Genomic DNA, 22,935 nt, shown 5'->3' on the forward strand with positions numbered 1-22,935 from the left:
AGTAGGCCGACCCCCTGGGTCTGGCAACAATGAGCCCACTAGGAAAAAAAGGTAAGGTTGGGAACTGGCAGCGTGGAGACAAGAGAATATAAAATAAACTAGAAAGGTGCATTAGCTCAGTGGAGCGCATTATCTCCGCAAGGAAGTGTGGCCAATCTATGATGTCAGTACTATAACATCAGTCCATCTCCATATTTGGGTACAATTTCAGCCTTATCCGACCTTCCGGAATAAAATCCCCCAAAATAAAGGAGAACAAAACAATAACTACCAGGCTGCTCTGTTTGGGGCCACGGTTTCCTCTATTCAACTGACCAGGTTCACTGTTAACACATTGACTGCCTGAATTATTTTCACTGCCTATTGTTATTCATGCCAGACATTTTTCAATGGAAAAAAAAAAAGTACTCAGGAGCCGAGATACAAAATTTTAAAGTTTTAAGTTAACAAGGAAGTGGATGAGAGTAAAGATCTTCGAAAATTCATATCTCCTTGGTCTTTGGGTCAAATTAAAAAAAAAAAAAGTAAAAAAAAAAAAAAAAAAAATTTGAAATTTTTTGAAAAATTAATTTTTTACTAAAAACGAGTTAACTCGTTTTTAGCAGATCTTGGCACTCAAGTGATGAAAAGCTAAAAACGAGTTAATTCGTTTTAGGCATTCAATGTGTTAAGTCACATCACCTCTAGATTGAGGAGAACCAGCCAAAGTGGAGATGCAGATCTTCCTCAAAGGACGGAGAGTCGGATATTGGCTCAGCGAGAAGAAGCTGAAGAAGCTGAATTTTCAGGCCTTCGCTGATCTGTGCAGGAGAAGAGGAATTGAAGTGGTTCAGCTGGATCTCAACCAGCCGCTGGAGGAGCAGGGACCGCTGGACATCATCATCCACAAGCTGACTGACCTGGAGGCCGAGCAGAATGACTCCCAGTCTGTCTTGCTGGTGCAGAGAGTACAGGACTACGTTGATGCCCACCGTGAGACCACTGTTCTGGATCCTCTTCCAGCAATCCGGACCCTGCTGGATCGCTACGCGTCCTACCAGCTCGTGCGCAGGATAGAGCACTGCATGAAAGACGAGAGGATTAGTTCTCCTCCGTTCATGGTTCTTAACACAGAGTGCGGTCCGGACACAATGGAGCAGATGAAGACGCATGGACTCTGCTTTCCCTTAATTTGCAAAACACGGGTGGCCCACGGAACCAACTCCCACGAGATGGCTATTATCTTCGGCGAGGAGGGCCTGGCGGACGTGAGGCCTCCTTGTGTGATCCAGAGCTTCATCAACCACAACGCGGTGCTGTACAAGGTGTTTGTGGTGGGAGACTCGTACAGTGTGGTGGAGAGGCCTTCCCTGAGGAACTTCCCCGTTGGACCGGCAGACAGGAAAGTGATTTTCTTCAACAGTCACAACGTCTCCAAGCCAGAGTCGTCCTCAGACCTGACGTCTAGAGAGAACGTGGAGGGGGCGTCTCAGCCGCCTGACGATGACGTGATCAGAAAGATGTCTAGGTGTTTGCGGCAGTCACTGGGGGTGTCTCTGTTTGGCATTGATGTCATCATCAACAACCAAACGGGCCAGCATGCGATCATTGACGTTAATGCATTTCCTGGTTACAAGGGTTACCCCGGGTTCTTTGACGACCTATTGAACCATATCATCAGTGTTCTTCAGACCACCAGCGACCAGCCTAGTGCTGCGTTCACACCGGCAGCTATAAAAGGCACAAAGATACAAAGCGACACAGTATCTGTCGCTGCGTCGCTGTTGAATTGTTGATCAACAAGCTCCTTGACTTCAACCATGCGTCCTATGAATGACAAAAATATAGGAAAATACTGTATAAAGCCTGGGGTCAAAAAGCACACAGAACTGGCTGACAAAAATAATTATTTCCCCCCATTACAAGCAGGAATTGTGTGAAGAGAGAAGGTGAGTGGAAATGGTGAAACAACATGTATCTTCATGTAGCTGGCTTACTTTGAAGATGAATGGTAGCCTGTAGTTTTGTAGCTGCTAGTGTGTGAACCGAGCCTAAAGGCCTGGTGGTGACCCCTAGCACCAATGTACCCAGCTCCATCCCCCCGACACAGGGGCTGCTGAAGCAGCGTTCTGGGGAAGGAATCCAGTAGCAGCCCCTGGATCGTGGAGGGGGATGGAGGGGTTAAAAGCTCAACCATGTCCCCCAACTTCCAGAAACACTGTCTCCACAATATCTACGAAGGCTTCGTCTCAGTGACTGACACCCGCCCTGTACTTCCCCCCGAGAACAGTTAAAAAGGTGACAATGTTAATGAATAACTAGAAAGTACTGTTCCTGAAGAAACAGTGTGGGATCGCTAAGAATGTTGCAGGTATTGAGTATTGATAGTGTTAGTAGTGTTATAGGTTTGAAAGGTTCTAAAGGTTCTAAAGGTTTGAAAGGTTTGAAAGGTTTGAAAGGTTTGAAAGGTTCTAAAGGTTTGAAAGGTTTGAAAGGTTTGAAAGGTTTGAAAGGTTTGAAAGGTTCTAAAGGTTTGAAAGGTTTGAAAGGTTCTAAAGGTTCTAAAGGTTCTAAAGGTTCGAAAGGTTTGAAAGGTTTGAAAGGTTTGAAAGGTTTGAAAGGTTTGAAAGTTTGAAAAAAACAATTTTGAAAAAAAAAAAAAATTGGAAAAAAAAAAAATGAAAAAAAAAAATTATGAAAAAAAAAAATTTGAAAAAAAAAATTCTAAAAAAAAAAAAAATTTGAAAAAAAAAAAATTCTGAAAAAAAAAAAATCTGAAAAAATAAAAGTTTTGGAAAAAACTTTTTTCCCATTTGAATTATTTCAAAAATTCAAATGGTAGCCAATATGTCCTAAGTAGGCTGGACGTTATAGAGTTGGAACGGAGTTTCTAGCTAAAAGTATGAATTTCCCCATTGAAATGAATGGGCTTTTTTTAGAAGTAAAAAGTGCAATATCTCTAAAAGTACAAATTATTTCAAAAATTTGAATAATAGCCGACATGTCCTGAGTAGGCCGAACGTTGAAGAGTTGGAACGGAGTTTGTAGCTAAAAGTATGAAGGACTAGTTAGGTGCCAAAAAACGGGCGGAATAAATATATAATAATAATAAATATGCACAATAACATTAGTGTGATCGCTTTAGCGATCCCACAATCATAATATGTATAATATATTAATGATAATATATCTGCAGATAATGACGATGATGGTGACTGAGTGTTGGCTTCTTCTCTCTTTGCCTTTTTTTGTATTTTACTAATAGTCGGTTTTGTTCAAGTGTGATCGTGTCCATGCACATTTGCATTTTAATGCATGAATGACAAGCAGGTGCATAAACGTAGCCAATAATAACACTTAAAGCATTATATTTAGGACTGAAAACGATTTGAATGTAAAGGAGTGGGATATAGAAAATAATTACAGCTTCATCTTGCATAAGGGGATTAATTATCTAGGCTACAATCGCACAGGTTGTGTCCGTGGCTGCATGCGTAATAATTTCTCAAGCCAGTAGGCTCGAAACATCGTCCAATTATGGTGTAAAATGGAATGAAACCAATACATTTTTAAGCTTTGGAGCATGACCCAATGTGCAGACTTTATTCTTTTTGGATTCTGACCTCAGCACCTGGTTTTTAGTCAGTGAGTGGATGTGCATGCTTTATTGTTTGTTTCTTCAACATGTGTTGCATCATTAGTTTCATAGTAAAACATGTTCTTCAGAATAATGAGCAAGGCTTTCCCTACCTGGGGACCATGAAGCCCAGGCCGGTGAGCTTGGCCAGCCCAGGGCGCGTGAGCATAACACTGTGAGAGGACAGAGCTCTCATGACCAGGCCTCCACTGTGCAGAAACATGAGACCTTCACACACCTGCAGCACCGTCCACAGCAGGTCCTCTGCTTGTGGTGTTGGAAACTCTGGTTCCTAGAAGACAGAGAGATATGACAGTTAATTAAACTAATACATTTAATTGATTATTTAAAAGAATGATCACTATCGTTTTTTGGGGCGGTGTAGCCGCCCCCTATAAGTGAGTTTTGGACACCGACCAAAACATTTGTGTACCCCCTAACCCTTCCATTGTTAATGCAAATCGATACTTTTTTCATATCAGCCAATCACATTACAGCTAGTGTCATCACCACTAACTGTAATGTGATTGGCTGACTTTGCAAATTCAGGACTGTGATTGGCTAGCGAAACACATGACATATGTGCAGCCCTATGAATAGCAGTATGGACTTTAAAAAAAGTCATTTATCCTTTTTTTAAAGTGAGTCATGTTGTGATGACCACACACCGCCCACTTCACACTGGGTGTGATTTTTTTAAATACCGAAAATAGCTGATTTATAAGCTTGTAGATCAGCTAGTCAAGGGGGGTAGTGTTTTGGTGTTACCTCGTGGTGAAGCAGGTTGTATAGGGAACCAACATGGACCCTCTCAAATACCAGTCTGGTCCTGTGAAGGTCATCTGACAGATTCACTGCCAAGAGCTGCAACAACTGGGGGTGGGGCAACTGACTGCACGCACACACACACACACACACACACACACACACACACACACACACACACACACACACACACACACGCGTCAAGCCGGTGACTGATTCAGACATAACCATAGACAAACACGACACACCCATATATAGGCATGTCACTATGACTCAAACATAATCATAAACAAACCCGATATGCCCATATATAGGCATACAGTATAATGGAGATCCGGCTGTCCAGAGCCACAGATCCTACCGCTATGCACATATGGTCATATACATATACTGTGTGGGACCGACTGACTTCAAACTTGGCTCGCGCCATCGGCAAGGACTGCAGGAGTTGTTGTCTCCGCCAGAGGTGGAGAGTATGTTTTCGTCTCCGTCCTTCCGTGTGTCCGCCAAGCCAACATTGGTCAAGCTTCACGTGACACGTGACAATATGTTGAAAGGGTGTGCTTTGATTGGCTAGCATGACGCATGACGAAATAGAAACCTATAAACATTGGTCAAGTGACACGTGACAATATGTAATATATATAGGTAAGACAGGATTAATCAGGAACAGTACTGGCGGAGACCTGTGCTCCGAGGAGCACATTTTCTAGTTCGGATATTCGGTTGAACCAGAACCGCCGATCCGACCGATATGTCCATATATGGGCATATATGGATATCCAGTTGTCCAGAACTGCCGAGCCAACCAATGTTCACTGCATGTTCACCCAGCCAGAATAGGGATGCTAGTGGTTAAAACTGACCCTAAATGTAACTGGCAGCCAGTCCAACAAAGCCACAATGAGGGATTCAAACGTAATAGGTTTGAATCTAGGTAATAAACCCATGTCACATGTCCCTTCGTTCTACCCTCACTGACATGGGAGGTTTTGTCGTCCGCTATTCCCGGCCTGTCCCACCACCTGATCCCTCGCTCACCAGCAGTAGTCTTGCTCGATTAGGAGGAGGTCGAGGTAAGATGTCGGGGTGGCCCTCAGTTCTTTCACTGTGACCCGGGAGTCTTTCCACATGCATCTGAAATACAACGTGCACATTTATGAAAGGATATTCAGAACAGTCACAGTGGTTCTCAAAGGTTTTCAGGCCAAGGACCCCTTAGCTGAGAGAGAGATGAAGCAAGGACCCCCACTACATTTTCCACAGATTTCATAGATACCTACATAGACTTGTTTAACAGCACCATAATCCGTGTTTGTAAATGAATGTTTTTGTTCATGTGTATTTTCGGACATTTAACCACTTAAACCCTCAATGCTTGGTCTGTTCTTTTAGATTATTTTTTCTAAACCAATCTTTTTGCTGAAAATATCCGATCGGTTATTTTCTGTGAATGTTGCCCCCAGAATAGGGACACTAGGGTTTAAGTGGTTAATGTAAAAAAAGATCTGACGGCCCCCCTGTAGTTCTGAGGACCCTAAGGGTCCCGGACCCCCTGTTGAAGATCAATGATTTAGATAATTTATGTTCACGTAAAGTAATGCTGAAATGAAGCTATAGTATGGGCGTGGCAGCAATCACACCGAGAAACGTCATGTTGGTATTCCCATAAAGAAATGCCTTTAACACATCAATAATACATATTGAATGTATGGTCTCACTTGGTCATGGAGATGAAAGAGCCACAGCTAAATGAGAACGGAGCTTCATCATCATCCAGTGTCAGATCACTGTCCATAATCACTGGAATTGGTGCCGACATACCCAGCACCTGGCGCGGCTTGTCCACACACATCTGGATAGACACACACAAAGCAGGAGATGCCTTAGTTAGGTAATGTCTTCAGCTGGCAAAATAACTAGAACTAATCATTTCAATGTATAGTGACTGTTGCTTTAATAGGAAGTTTTGAGATTGGCCTGTAATTTATAGGATATGGATCTAATGAGGGCTTATTAGGATAGGTTGAACTACGCACAGCATGTATGACATGTGTTTTAATAGTATCTGTCAATAATGAACATTTAATGCCATGTAGAACAGAAGAAGCTCTGCTACTTAACTGACTTCTTCCCTCAGTATGAAAATCAAAGAAATACCTTTCCGAAACCTCGACACGGCACCTGGTTAGACATGGAAGACTTGCTGCCCAGCAATCTGTTCAAGTCCCAGCCTCTGTGGAAAACAGGACCATACACAAGCCAATTATTAGTACCTGTACACTAGTAACGTCAACTTACAAGTTCATGTGACGTGTAAGCTGTAACCAACAACAACCACAACAACCAATCCCCTATATATATACTTTGTTGTATGACATAATAACAAAAATAGCTATTTCAGTTTTTGTGAAAAAAATTGGCTTAAGGGAGGACCGGCCAGTTGGCCGGCCGGCCGGCGGACCTACGATGTCACCCTCATGTCACCATGACTCAGCCATTACCATATAAGGAGTTTCCAATGCAGCTATGCCCAAATTTGGAGTGTGTTGTCTAACCTCAATGTGTCGTCATGGCATCAGCAAACAAATCAGTCAGCTCCATAAATGGGCATAAAAGGGACAAGGACTGACAGATAAAATATCTCCATATATGGACATAAAAACATGGAGTGACAGATACAGAGATCTCCATATGGGCATATCAGTAAAATCAGCGGTGCGGTGTAGGTGTTTGGGCTGTATAGCGGGAAAAAAGTCCCAAAATAGGGATGCAGAGGTTAATGTGGTTAACAATAACCTGAGATTTTACACAAAATTAATTATACCAATATTTTACATTGCTATACAAAAATACATGTGTAACTGACAACTTTGATGAATGATTTCATGTCGTCAGTGCTAGCGTTATAAACCAATTCGACAGGGTTGGGGATGAAGAATATGAGGAGCATATGTCTGGACCGTACCGAGACTTGAAGAAGCGTGAGATGGAGTTAGAAGTATGGAAGTGTTCCTTCATCACTGGACTCAGCAAGCGCTGGTGCACCTGAAACGTCAGGCTGTGCAGAAAGTCCACCATCTGTATGACCAGAACAAAGAGAGTAGATTACAGACTGCAACTATCCATTATTTCCTTATTTGGTCTTTTTTTTTTATATCAGTGGTTATTCAAAGTGGGGTCTGGGGACCCCTAGGGGTCCTTGGGGGAGAGGTTCCAGGGGGTCGCCAGCAAAATGTGCACAATCATTTTAACCACTTTAACCATATTTTATACTTTGTCTATTTAAAAATAGCAGATCTACAAGCTCATAGCAGATCTGCTATTTTTTTTTAATCGTGAAAAACTGTGCAAATCATTATATATTTTTAAGTGCATTTTTTTACTCAAATCTTTGCTTCTGGAGGTCCCTGGCACAAAATATATTTTAGATGGGGGGGGGGGCCTTGACATGAAAAAGTTTGAGAACTACCATTTTATATATCAACGAATGACTGAAATGAACGGTAGTTCCCATCACTAGTGGAGACCTACTCTAGCTCAGGAGAGGTGGTGATCCAGTGTGAATGTGTATGGAGACCTACTCTGGCACAGTGCTGCTCAGGAGCAGTGGTGAGCCAGTCCTGCGGTGTCCTGCCGTCCAGGTCATGCAGTCGGAGGTCTCCTCCGGCGTCCAGCAGTGCACCCAGCAGCCAGGGCTTACAGGAGAACACCGCGGCATGGACCGCTGTGCTGCCGTCCTCACAGCGGCTGAGGTAACAAGCAAGTATAGGGTGCAACAGTTAATCTAACTAATCAATTTAAGCGATTAGCGATAATAGATTTTTTTAATGAATTTCTTAATTTAATAAAATAATCTATTAATAATCAATCCCTATTTTGGGCATGTCATTATAGGGGAAAGTTAAAGAAAAGACAAGATTAAAAATGTTTAAAAAAGCATGGTTACTTATAGATGAATGCAGTTTTTGTGTACTGGAACACAGTTCGTTTTGTAATGCAATCTTTGAAATGACCAAAAACCTCTTATTACAGACAGAATTTAAACCTTAACCCCAACCCCATACCCTTGGTGGGGTTGGCGAAAGGGCCTACTCTGTGTGGAGTTTGCATGTTCTCCCCGTGTCTCCTAGGGTAGTTAATACCCTCACAAAAACATGTAGTAATCCTGGTCACTATACTGCCTCCCCCTGGTCAGCCGGGGCGCCTGATGGAGGGGAAGGGAACTGGTTGGAATAACGTGTTCCTTCCACGCGCTACGTCCAACCAGGGAAACTCCCCCCTGTCAGGTGACAAGAAGGCCAGTTGGCTCTCATGCATTGAAGGAGGCATGAGCTCGGCCCTGGCCTCCCTAGGCTGGTGGGGGGAGTGTAGTGCCCAGGATCACTTAGCAAATTGTCACCGGGTGAAAAAAAGGGTTGCAAAATCGAGGGATAAAATTTTAAAAAAAGAAGAATTTAAACCTTAATACCTGCTTCTGTTTCTTTTTGTCTACGCCAGGTCGGAGAGCTGAAAACCGGACCAACTGGCGTGAAACTTTGCACGCTCAGTGGTTTATGATGAGCGCTCAGGGCTGAGCAGTTTGGACTTATTTTCTATCAATGACAAACCCCATGAAGCCTTGAATTCATGGAGATTGTTTTGTTTTTGTCGCATTCCTAAGCCAATAATTTGATGACCAGCAAGGTCTCCGGTAGGAGACTCAAAGAGTCTGCTACTGACCGATGACCCGGTCATCAAATTATTGGCTCATGAAAATGACAAAAACGTAATGTAATTGATAGAAAATAAGTCAGTTTTTGGGTGAACTACTTTTTAAGTGTCGTGATCAGAGACATTTCAACACATGTCCCATGGGATGGGAGCCGAACCGGTGACCTTCTTATTACCAGATCTAGCCTCTAATGTGTCACTATTCACCACAAAACATCCTGAGTGACAACTAGCTGCAGTAAAATTAGAGTTTGGGAATTGCAAGAAAGTGCAATGAGGTTAGTACCACAAGCAAAGACTCTTTGTGGAACTTAAAGACAAGTGATCAGAAAACACAATTTAACGACTTTATCGTGCACATATGGAAAATAAATCTAGAGATGGGTAAGGCAGAATTCCTGTACTGTGACTACTGTCTCTACTCTCTTAGAGGAACACAGTGAATCATCATCACCACATGGACTTGCAGCAGTTATTTCCTACTATACAGGTAATAACTCCCTCAGCTCGCAGCAAAAGCAAGCTGAGGGAGAGAGGGACAAATTTCTAAGTGAAGGAAGTAAGGAAGAGGTAAGGAAGTAAGGAGTTAGCCCAATTTCTTTCCAGTATGGGTGCTGTGCATAGAGCCTACTGTATATCAACATCAACTGGTGTTATAGTCTGTAATTGGCTTTGGTGCTTGTTGCTGTGATTACTCACTCATCATGTGTAAGAGCACCATCAGGTGGACATTTGGTGGAAGCACCAGTTTCACTATCCAGTAGGTTTGTTCAATTGAAGAGGTCAACCGAAGGTCAACCGAAGGCATTTCAAATGCGCGTTTGGTGCCGTGCTTCTAGTATCTTCTTCTATAGTGCTTTGTTACTGTCCACCATTGGTCATATTTTACATTGTGGTGGACAGATTACCCAAGGCTTTGTTCATGACGTAACACGTTTCAAGGTATGAGCTCTGTTTTTTAACCACATGATCCTGAGTCTCACACAGTCAGACGATCAGAGATCTCTACTTACTATGACTGGTGACATCTACATTCAATGTGGGGGCTAAAACTGGGTGGAAACGTATCATTTTAATAATATGATTATAAAATCATTTTATAATAACAGCATCACTGGAACCAATGCAAAGACTTCATTGCAGTCCTTCATACTGGGACATACCGGGTTTGGTTTTCAAAGCAGTGCGTACAGTAGGTTTGTTACCACTGGTTTTCAATTAATTTAGATGTCCCAGTATGTATCAGCAGGCAGAGATCTATGATCACCTGGCTACGCGAGACCACATGAACGCAGGCGTTCCGACTATGAGCATGTGATAATAGGCGAACATTCAGTAGAAATAGGCGAACGTTCGGTGAAAATAGGTGAAAACTGTAGACCGGTTATTTTTTCGCTATTTGAAGTACAGCAAAGTATAAAGGGCTTAAGTACTCACTGGTTTGGGTCAGCGCCATATTGCAGCAGCAGCTTTGTGACAGCCGTGTGGCCCATGAGAGCAGCATAGAACAGGGCTGTCTGACCCAAGTGGTTAATGGAGTCCAGATCCACCTCCACCCCTGCAACACACAAGAACAACACTGTATGCACTACTAGAACATACAGTATAGTCGCTGTCGGGCAGAAAGCTCCTATCTCCATATTCTAATTTATTTTGTAAATTCACGCCATACTTGATCATACTACAGCGTCACACAAATGCATCAAAAGTAGCAGATCCACAAGCTCGAAACGCAGCTCACGCTGCGTTTTGAGCTTGTAGATCTGCTACTTTTGAATTTTTTAATCCTGAAAAGTAACCGTTTTGGACATACATTACGTTACACCCGACAGACCATATACACCTGGAACACACAAGAACTAGAGGCAACCACACTAGTAACATATCTGAATACACAGTATTTGAACTTGCTTCCCTTTTAAATAATAAAGAACAAAAATGTGTTCTCATTTCTTACCATGAATCAGGCATGCAAACAGCCCCGAGGTTGAAAAAGGTGACAACATGTTGTTTTCTTTCGGGTCAGGTGTCACACAATTGCCCTATTTGGGTTCAAAAAGGTGACTGTAGCTGAAAAGTGACACTTTTGCATGTCTGAGTGAATGATTTTCCAAGAATCTACAACACTTTGCTCCGAATGGACATGCATGAATCTTATTTACCTCGTCAAAATGATCACTTAAACGTAAATGTAAGTATACTTATCGCAGGAGGATGTCACTTGTCAAAAAATAACTGCTCTATCGGTTAACAACTGTTCATTTTGGCAACGCAACTCCATGGTACTACAGAGTTAGCCTGGAAACCAGACGAATCTGCCATTGCAAAAACGAATTGCCCTCGGCAGATTTGGTCTGGCACCGCTCAGTTGTGATTGGATATCACTCCCTCCGAAGTAGTGAGGGACTAATCAGGGCCCAGTATGCAAATACGGGTTTATCACCGGAAGCATTTTTTTTATTCGCCCCTTGGAAATGCAGGTTCCACACAGAGATTCCAGACTAATATCTAAGCAGTGATATTAGTCTGGACATGCCAGGCTAATACAGAGTACATATGAGGCTTTAATAGTATAAGTCAGTGGTTCTCAACCAGTGGTCCGGGGACCACCAATGATCCTTAGGGGGGTCCCCAGTGAAATGAGTTAACATAGCGTCACAATCACTTTAACCACTTAGCTTTGGCTATTAAAAAATAGCAGATATACAAGCTCAAAGAGCTTGTATATCTGCTATTTTTGAAAAATCTTGAAAATGTGTGCATATCTTTGACTAATATGTATTTTTTAAAGCAAACATTTCTAACTCAAATCTTTGCTTCTGGGGGTACATGGCACAAAACATTTTTAGATGGGGGGTATGAAAAGGTTGAAAATCACTGGTATAAGTACGGTAGTCGCCGAGTTGTGTACCTTTGTTCAGCAGTTTCTGCATCTCTGCCATGTTTTTGTCCAGGGTGTGTCTGTGCAGCTGAGCCGACAGGTCAGCGTCACTTCTCACAACAACACCCAGATGCACATCGCAGGGGAACGGCCACGCCGTCATCCGGCTCATCTCTGCTCACTGTATTAAATGCAACAACAGCATTTTGATATTACAATCATACAGAGAACATTTATCATATTTTGACAACATTATTAGTTCAGAGTCAACTTGTGATAAACATTTACCATCATTTTGCTCTTTAATCCATTAACACCGGGAAAAGCGTCTGTGTCATTTTAGATTTATTTGGCTAAAAATAGCAGATATACAAGCTCATAGCGCGGCACCGAGTGCCGCGCTATGAGCTTGTAGATCTGCTATTTATGAAAGATCTTGGACATCGGGTACTCTGACAATGAACGGGTATTGCGTTCCCAACGGGCATCGCCAAAAGGGCATCGCCCTAGTAGGCAAACATTTTCAACAAGTTTCAAAAATCTACAAGCTCACAGCATACATCATGTCACAAAAAATATGAAAAAGGAAGCTCGTCTCAAACTTCAAGTGAAGGCTCTTTTGTTCAGCTTGTTTGTTTACTTTTGGTGACGTGAACTACATGAATAAGTGGACTTTTTCATAACTATCTTTACTGGATGTTACGTTTAGCACTCAACTGAGAATCCCACTGTTGGAAGTGAAACCTAAAGTATACAGTACCTCTTTCTCTAACACCATGTTGCATCACTCACAAGCATGTGATGCATATACTGTACAGTAGACGTTGTAGTTTACAGTGGAGCTATTTTTGAAGGAGTCTAGCAATGTAGCCATCTAGACCAATGGCTCTCAACTTTTTTAATTTTAAGGGCACCCCAGTTTGGTATGCCATTAGGCCATGGACCCCCATAACGCTGAGAGTTTACAAATGGGAAGCGTAAGGGTCCATTTGGTTCCATTTGTACACACTCTCAGAGGTACTGACCTGTAAGTCTTCAATTTGGTTCTTCAGAATCCTAACTGTCAATAATGTATCTGGGGACACCCTGGAGGACCCCTGGGGGTCCCAGGAACCCACTGGTCTAGACTGCCTGTGTGTCCAGAGCTATACTAATCTTACAAACCACTGGACTGATCAGTACCACCACATGTATTGTGCACAAGTACCTCCACTAATTATTTTCAACCTTTTGTGTTAAATACTTGTCCAAACCATGTCCAAATTTAAACTCATGTCACAGATACGTGGGTCGTCAGTGGGTACTTTCTCCTGATTGGCTGATATTGGAAACCCACCAAATGTATTGTCTGATCATTGAAGAGTTTGGGGAGCCTCCTGTTATTGAACTCAACACTCTATAGCTATGATTAGATTACTATCAGAATATAGGGCTTTAACCCTGCCCCCATAATAATAATTTCATTTAATCACTTAGCCTACCCTTTAATCTATTTTAAATTAATTAGTTGCAGTCCCGATTGCAACATAGTTGCTATTGCTTTAATTACTAAATTCATACATATAGCTACAGAGTTCCCTCTATGACATTCAAACATAAGTTCAACATGAATAATATACAGTGATCAGTGGTGGAAAGTAATTAAGCACATGTACTCAAGTACAATTTTGAGGTATTTTTTTTTACAGTTAAGTATTTCCTTTTTTCTCTACTTCTACTCCACTACATTTCAGAGGCAAATATTATACTTTTAATCCACTACAATTATTTGAAACTTGACTTTAGTTACGTTACTTTGTAGATTTTGATTACTACAAAACATACATTGCCCACTTCAACCCTGGCCTGCATACATTTCGGCCATTTGAAAATAGCAGATTGACAAGCTCACAATGCATCGCATGGCGAGGCATTGTGAGCTTTTAGATCTGCTATTTTCAAAAGATTTTCATGCATTTTATAAACTAGTGAAAAAAATGGGACCAGTTTGTACTTTAAGTACATTTGTAACAATACATTTGTAGTTTTATTCAAGTAAATAGGCTCTATGCACAGCAGCCATATTGGGAATGAATTGGGCCCCTTCCTTACTTCACAGGTGTTACCAATAAAACTAATTAAGGCTCTGTTCCATTTAGTGTGGCACAGTGGTCTCTTATTTTCAAGGACCCCCATAACTCTGAGAGTGTACAAATGGAACCAAATGGATTTGGTTCCATTTGTACACTCAGAGTTACACACCCACCATAAGGGGCCATTTGGGAACCAAAATGGAGTGTTTCTAGTGAGCCAACAACATGCACAATATCAGCACCCTGAACAGAATGGAACAGCTAGCCTTCATTAGTATCATTGGTAACACGTGACGTGAAGGAAGTAAGAAGAGGCCCAATTTCTTTCCAATATGGCTGCTGTGCATAGAGCCTATTAGCCTAAACAAACATAAACATCACTTTGAAGTCCTTATCTAAAGACCAATTACTTGTAATGTTATTAGCCAACGTTAGCTCACTTATCAAACACACAACTCACATTATTATGGACCCAACACAGTTCTGTAAACACTGTCATGTGGAGCAAAAACAACGTCTTACCTGTTTAAATAAAGCTTTAATGATGGAACAGTAGGTAGAACTGGCGTTGCCAGATTTTGCGAGAGAAATAAGCAGCCAGGTGTAGAAAAACAAGCCCAAAAGCAGTAACTATATAGGCACTATTAGGCCACTATAATTGGAAAATAGCCGATCTACAAGCTCACAACGCGTCACGATGCGATGTGAGTGAAATTTGCAATTTTCAAAAAAAATCTTGAAATAAAATATTTTATAAACATTATGGTGGGATCCCTGGCATTTTCACATAGGGGTTAGGGGACAAATACATATTAATGTGGGGGTCAATGACAAGAAAATGTTTAAGAACTACAGGTTAAAATGATTTAATAATTGTGAAGCAAGCCCAACTACACTTTAGAAACGAGCCCAAAAAACCTAGCAACCACCAATATTTACACGCAACTTTACAGAAAAATAAGCCCAAAGTCGCTTATAATAAGCGGACATGGCAACACTGGAAAGAACAGTCAACATGTGTCCTTCAGGGTGGAGACTCAATTTGGTATATAAGGTGTGTCTTTAGGGACAAAAAGGGCGAGTGTTAAAGACAAGTGGTGGAAAAAGTTAGCCTGGTAAAGCCTCCCTCCAGAAATCTCATTTCGATTTAATTACTCCAGAAATCAAATGGAAATGAGATTTCTGGAGGGAGGGTTTACCAGGCTAGGAAAAAGTACTAAAATGTTTCTTTATAAAAAAATAATATATATATATATATATATATATATATATATATATATATACATATATATATATATCTTATTAGACTAACAATCAGTCATCAATATGCAAATCTGAAATGCAATTTAACTCCGATATTATGTAGGAATCATCTTGAACTATAACTATAAATTGCATCCAAATACAACCCATCACTCAATAAATATGTGTAATCAATCAACTCTCCCTGACCACTTATTCAGTGGTCAGGGAGACATGTTGAGGTTTTACTGGTTTCCCTCCTGCAGTCAAAAAACACCCACTACCAAATATGATGGCCTATAAATATTATCCAAGACAAGGGAACACTACAATGATTTGTTCCTGTTGTAGTCGTTTCCTCCAATATTATCTATATTCCAAGTGTAACACCCAGGGCCGAAACAGATGTTACTAAATACATGAACTTAACACAACTCTTGAACTCAATGGCATTTGGATTTACACCAACAAACCAATTAAGGCTTTCATTTTAGCAAAACAGGTTAGTTTAACAGAGCTTTAAAGCTGGGTAAGAGGCTCAGTGAAGACACCAGAAGTTACAAAATCGACATTTTATTTTCATATGCAACAGTTGCCATTTAGGCCACATTACAGCACATAGATTGGTACAGTATCCTGACTCATCCTCAAGATACCATACTAGATTTAATGCAGCGGTCAGACCATCAAAAGTAAAGAAGTGAATATACGGCACACAAGGGCTATTCCCCCATTACTAATTTAGTATTTTCACTGCACTGAAAATAGCACCACACAACTGAGAGGTTACTGCAATCTAATTTGACATGGCATACACGCACACGGATGGACTAATCTGCATTCAGTGGGTTAAAACCATAAGATAAAATAATGCACAAGTAACAACACACTTTGAAAGAACACACTAACATTACATGCACGCAATAAACCAACTTACCACAGGACAAGCAGAGTGAGCGGACCATTGCAGAAAGCTGCAAAGTTACTGAGTCCCAACACACAATAGTACATTGTTACAGTATTGACCCCCATTCATGTACTAGTACTTTGGCATGGTACCTGTAACCAAAACCATTATTAAAAACTGGTCATACTGGATCACTCTGGTTGCCTGTGCAAAACAAATCTGTAGCTGAACTCAATTGTTTAACTTCCTGCTTTTAAAAGCATACCTAGACCATGATTGGACAGCATCAGATTGGTTCACCAATCCTGATGCACCAAGTCTCCACACACACACACACACACACACACACACACACACACACACACACACACACACACACACACACACACACACACACACACACACACACACACACACACACACACACACACACACACCTGCTCTCAACAACACAATAAATCACATCAATTGGTGTCAGTGACACAAGACATAACACTAAAAACTCCACCCAGTTACACAAGCAATAGTAGAGATATTCCATAATCTGATAATTAGAGTTCCATATTCCTGAATGTTTTACTGGCAACTTGGGGCAAAAGACAAATTGAAATTTGTTTTGTAAAAAAAAGTTTTGAAAAAACTAAAAATAAAGGGAAAACAATGTAAAAAGTGGATAAAATGTCACAGGGAAAAAGTTGCCACCCTTCTCTACCTCACTTTGTGCAAAAATATGTCAATGACAAATAATGTACAAGCTCTATTTGGGCTCTTTTCTAGGGCTGAAGTGTTTAAACATCCTTGTTGTTACGGGGGTTGACCTACATACAGACAAACCTATGTGTTGGTCCTACCGCTGTCCCAAAGGCAGACATGCACTATGTTTATGTTGTGGGTTTGTCATAACATGGTCATGTGAGGGAAAGGGTACAAGAGTGCACTACATGTATTGCACGTATTGCACACATGCTGTGTGCAATACGATGTGTTGATGTATGTGTGCACGCACACATGCATAAGAAGTGTGCTTCTGCGAGAACGCATCTGTCCGTGTTTGTGTGTGTGTGTGTGTGTGTGTGTGTGTGTGTGTGTGTGTGTGTGTGTGTGTGTGTGTGTGTGTGTGTGTGTGTGTGTGTGTGTGTCCGTCCGTTTGTGTGTGTGTCCGTCCGTGTGTGTGTGTGTCCGTGTGTGTCCGTGTGTGTGTGTGTGTGTGTGTGTGTGTGCGCTATGAGACATAGCATGAGGTATATTTTGTGTGTTTTCTTGTGTGGGTGTGGGTGAAAGGTCATTGCGTGGGTGGTCATCCGGGGTTGTGTGAGGGAAGCCATGCTAGCCTGGGATGTTGTTTTGAGACAGGAGGGAACAGAGAGAGAGAGAGAGAGAGAGAGAGAGAGAGAGGTGTGACTGTGTGTGTGTGTGTGTGTGTGTGTGTGTGTGTGTGTGTGTGTGTGTGTGTGTGTGTGTGTGTGTGTGTGTGTGTGTGTGTGTGTGTGTGTGTGTGAGTGTATGTGTGTCTGTGGGGGGGGTCCCCATCAAACATGAGGCCCTGCCTGATGGGCCCCTGTGGGCCCCTGCCCATGCCTGCGCACACACACACACACACACACACACACACACACACACACACACACACACACACACACACACACACACACACACACACACACACACACACACACACACACACACACACACACACACACACACGCCTTATGGCTCAATAGACCTGTATCTTTGCAGAGAACACTCACTTTTACTCAGATTGGTCTTAGCAAATTAACAAAAGCCCGGCTGGCCTGCCCCAAGGTTTGAAAACGTCTCTCTTTGGTGAGCTTTCTATGTCCCCTTGTGACGAGTGGCATCCTTCATGTATCGTATCCCTGATGCCCACTCCCCCACATCCTTTCTATGTTATGAAATGAATTGCTTAAAACTGTAAATTTTGATTGCTTTTTTATTTTGTATCGTTTTCGTTGTTTTTGTACAGATGTTTGACTGTTGAATGTTTAATGGACCGCAGTGGAAATAAGACTTTTTTGTGTGTCATCCATCCGTTTTTTATTTTCTTTATCTTTTACTCTGTGTATTGTACTTTAAAGAAATGTGTCAATAAAATATTAAGTCAATCAATCAAAACACATTTACACCTGAGATTGTCAAATGGAACCAAATGGACCCATAAGGGTATGATCCCACAGGCACATTTTAGAAGGAAAATTGCTGCCTGCAACATCTTTTCTGCTGAAAAAGAAAAAAGAAGGGGATGTTGGGCGTCATGTGATCGACATAAACTGACTACAAACTCTATGGAAAGTACTGAATAGTGATTATGAAGTTTTATCAACTTTTAAATGGCGGCATAGGGGTAACAACCCCTATGCCGCCATTTCCCTCAACAACACGATGTGAGCGTCTGCATTTAAGTGCAGTTGTGATTGGACAGCTGATAAAAAGTGGACCACATCAACTTTTCTCAATTTTTAAAGGCACTCTGCTCAGCCAGAGAAAGCGCTCTGATCAGCGCCTTATGAAAGCCTATGCTGTCGCCTTTTGGTAATTTCTCACTGTAAAATGGACCTGAGGGCTCCGTACTTGGACATTTTTCCGTCTACACCAAATCTACACCAAAAATATGGTTATTTTTGTCTAATGTACCCCCAGTATATGGATCAGGGGCACAGCCATGGGTGGGCCTGGGTGGGCCGTGGCCCACCCACATAGAGAGCTGGCCCACCCAATCGATTTTGCAACAAAAAAAAAATTATACATTTTTGGATAAAAGATCGGTAAAATCATCGCTCCAAGATTTGACTGTGTCAGTGAGAATGGACAGCAAGGAGGTGAAGTGAGGCCTGTTTGGTTGATTGGGTTTATTTAGTATCCTGGAGAGACAGTCAGAGGTCATCGTGTCACATGACCTTGTTGTGTCCAAACCTTGATCTCAGGAGGTCAAAGGTCAGGGCTGGTCGGAAACAAAACACAGCAGCACAACAAGTGGTCTGCTGGGGGTTCAACGTCATTTAACTTATTGTAAAAACAAAAAACAAATCACTGAGCCGCCTGGAATTCTGGCAAATCAAAAATGACCAAATATTTACTGTAGCATGCTGGATGCATTGCAATATTCCAATATTAATTTATTAATTATACATTTTGGAGATCCCCTGTTGACCCAGGGCCCTGACACACACACACACCCCACACACACACACACACACACACACACACACACACACACACACACACACACACACACACACACACACACACACACACACACACACACACACACACACACACACACACACACACACACACACACACACACACAATATAGAGGCGCAACCTACCATTCGTGTACCATCTATCAAAAAAAAGTTAATTTCACTTACTCTGTAATAAGCATCATAGTTAAAGCAAATATTCTTTTGAAATTGAAAATAAATCATTGCAGGCAGCATTTGGAGACAATGGGGTCATGGAACAGGAACAATTGTGTTGCCTTCTCACACTCTGTATCCTGGGGTCTTCCAGGAATCTAGAAGAAATAGCAGAAGTTCTCAGTCAAAAGTCACAAAATAGAAAATCGATTTTTCTTCTGTTCTTTGTGTTGGTCTTTGTTCTGCACATAAGTATTTGTGTGTTTGTTTGTTTGTTTGTTTGTTTGTTTGATGATTTGATTTGATGATGATTATTATGATTAAAATAAAGCATAACCTGATAAGGTGGAATTTGTATACTATTAAAGGCTTAAGTAACAATGTAAATAATATAAAGTATTGATTAGATACCTGGTTGCAGACAGCCTTTCCGTATCGTACAAATGTGACAAAGTGTTCGCAGTTGCAGGAGAACAGATCATATGTGAATACCACATCAAGAAGGACATTGAGGCGTTTCTGCATATCTTTCTTTGAGGATGGTGGGAATTTATGGCTGTCGTTGTCGATGGACACGCAGGCTCCTGTGGGCACGTTCACCTCCTCAAGTGGCATCCTGCGTATCTTGGTTTGCCCCAGAAGGATGTCCCCGCTCATGGGGAAAGCTGATTGCAGGTGAGTGCGCACACTGGACATCAATTCGTTCTCATCTAATAGAAAAAATCCAAAAAACATTTGACAAATTTGATATTAAACGTACTCATATGCAGTGGTGTAAAGTAACTAAGTACATTTACTCAAGTACTGTACTTAATTACAATTTTGAGGTACTTTTACTTTACTGGAGTATTTCCAGTAAAGTATAATGTCTATAATTTTAAGTCTACTCCACTACATCTCAGAGGCAAATATGTACTTTTACTCAATTATTTGAAAACTTTAGTTACTAGTGACTTTGCAATTATTAATTATTATATTATAAAACATACATTAACCACTTTAGCCCTATTTTATACATAGGCTATTTGAAAATAGCCGATCTACAAGCTCACAACACGTCACATCGCGACGCGTTGTGAGCTTGTAGATCTGCTATTTTCAAACATTTTAGTACTTTTACTTTTGATACTTTAAGTACAATTTGATACCAATACTTTTGTACTTTTACTCAAGTACATTTTTAATTCTAGACTTTACTTGTAATGGAGTATTTCTATATTGCAGTATTTATACTTTTACTTAAGTAAAATATCTGAGTACTTTTTCCACCACTGCTCATATGTTTGCCTTAATTAATTTTGCGTCTCCCTAAATAAAATGACAACAATCTTATCATCAAGCAAAAATGCTTTTCTCCTAATTAAGTTTAGTAGTCTAAATAAGGCCTATCCTCCAATACATACACCAAATAATTAGATAGCAGGTCGTACATATCATTTTCTTATTTAATTTCAAATGAAAACAGGTGATTCATGTAAAGCTATCATGATACAAGCATTCAATTTACATAATCTACATGTCCCACCTGCTACAGCGAAATGGATCACATGTCCATTCTTTTCATATACTGCCCAGTGTGAGTATCCAATAGGGTAGCGAAATTGTATCAAGTCTCCAAACTTGGCACTGGACTTAATTTCACCAATCTGTGTTCATAAACAAATTGTATGTAAACAACAGAACAACAACAGATCTCCACCCTGGTAAACTTCACCTGTCTAGTTTTAAAGCTTAAAGCTTTGGCAGCATTGTAGGCCTAGTGTTCATTGAGGTGAATGCATAATATGTCTTTTTACTTTGCATTATTTCTCGTATGTTTTCAGGGATGGTAAATGCTTATTGCATTTGCATATATTAATCACTTTTATTGTAGTCTTTGTTCAATTTTGCACCACTATTTTATCTTGTGGAATGAAGGAATCTATGAATCTGACTATGTCAGACCATACCTGATTAACATCATATTTGCTTGTTTCATTGTAATATTTATAAACATGCAATATAAAATATGGAGGATCTACTTTGCCTATAGATGTTCCTTCTTCCTCTTAAGAGGTTCACAATCTCAGTGCATGCAATTCACTATTCACCTCTTCCCTGGCTACGTTTCCGCTAAACAGACACAAAATCCTTACCCACAGCAAGCTTCACATTATTATTTCTGTGCAATTGAAACCATAATTGGATGTATGCCTTTCCATTTTCTTACCTGCTTTTGGTAATCCATTATTGACTACTGACAAGTTGCTCTCAGCGAAAGACTGAATTAATTTCTCTTTCATTCTTTCTCTTTTAGCAAACCCACCCTACTGGCAGTGGGCATGTGCCATTGTTATCTAGTTTGAACAAGCGGTGACACACAGATGTAGGATGATCCCTGATGAATCACTTCATTCAATGGAAAGGAATTTGGGGACCAAATGTCCCCATTCTTTGGGGTATAATTGTACAATCTCTACAACCCCGCAATTCCTTTCCATTGAATGAGGTGATTCATACATCGGGTGCACAGACACGCACGCACAAGCACACGCACACACGCACACACACACACACACACACACACACACACACACACACACACACACACACACACACACACACACACACACACACACACACACACACACACACGGAGTGGAAAGTGTCTGCATCTCCCAGTACTTGAGGTCGTCTTCATGCCAAAGCCCTTAGGGCAGAAGTCATTCACATGCACCTTGCTGATGTAGTTTGAGTGCAGTGTACACCACCTTGAGAAGGAAACAAGCAGAGGGGATAAAGAGCAGCAATGGCTACTTTCATTATCGATTACATTTCAGTTTCATAGATGTTGTTATGTTATCACTAAAATGTTATTGTATTGCCAATTCTATTATTTTATGTTATTTTACTGCAGCTCGTCTTAAAAGTAATTTTCTCCGAACTCAGTGAACTGGTTGCCTTTCAGTATGAGGTCATGGGATTTCATTATTAATATATTCACATAAACACACATCACATATTATGTAGAATTCTAGAACTGCTATGAATTCAAGTCAAACTTGCATGGCACATTTTGAATGGAAGCAACGTTTTTATTTTCATTTTGCACATATAGTTGCTGTGTTTTGTGCATCAAGCTTTATGTCTTCTGACAGACCTTTATGATGACTGATCAGACTGTAATTTGGTTAGGTAATGCTGGGTGGCTATGCGGTTTTGATAGTTTGCGGTCCTCTGTGATTGAGGAACACATTTTTAGCAAATAAGCAAACACAAAAGGGTCATTTTAGCTATTAACTCCAATATTAACTGAGGTTCAATTACACTATAGGTCTACTTGAACTATACAGTTCAGGGGTGCACAAACATTTCCCGCAATG

General features: G+C 41.0%; 2 protein-coding genes across 2 annotated transcripts; one reads left to right on the forward strand and one right to left on the reverse strand.

The window, feature by feature from the left end:
* Positions 1-713: 713 nt before the first annotated feature.
* On the forward strand, positions 714-1,775 carry LOC311057351 (inositol-tetrakisphosphate 1-kinase-like; the record flags this gene model as incomplete). The annotated part of the gene is made up of 1 exon (XM_084074306.1): positions 714-1,775. One exon carries the CDS (start codon positions 714-716, stop codon positions 1,773-1,775), a length of 1,062 nt encoding a protein of 353 aa, XP_083930432.1.
* Positions 1,776-19,516: 17,741 nt separating this feature from the next.
* Positions 19,517-21,822, reverse strand: LOC311056598 (phospholipase A and acyltransferase 4-like). The gene is made up of 3 exons (XM_084073343.1): positions 21,783-21,822; positions 19,985-20,283; positions 19,517-19,731 (listed from the first exon to the last, which is right to left on the reverse strand). Exons 2-3 carry the CDS (start codon positions 20,267-20,269, stop codon positions 19,639-19,641), a joined length of 378 nt encoding a protein of 125 aa, XP_083929469.1. The 5' UTR covers positions 20,270-20,283; positions 21,783-21,822; the 3' UTR covers positions 19,517-19,638.
* Between the last annotated feature and the right edge of the window lie 1,113 nt (positions 21,823-22,935).

This window comes from Gymnoscopelus microlampas, assembly GCF_963454915.1.
Source record: "Gymnoscopelus microlampas genome assembly, chromosome: 12".
Lineage (NCBI taxonomy): Eukaryota > Metazoa > Chordata > Actinopteri > Myctophiformes > Myctophidae > Gymnoscopelus > Gymnoscopelus microlampas.

Excerpts from the sequence above, each read along its gene's own strand:
- LOC311056598 (XM_084073343.1), bottom strand. The coding sequence starts at position 20,269 with ATGTCCAGTGTGCGCACTCACCTGCAATCAGCTTTCCCCATGAGCGGG. Across the intron at positions 19,732-19,984 it reads GAAAGGCTGTCTGCAACCAG|ATTCCTGGAAGACCCCAGGA; the intron begins GTATCTAATCAA and ends TATTTCTTCTAG.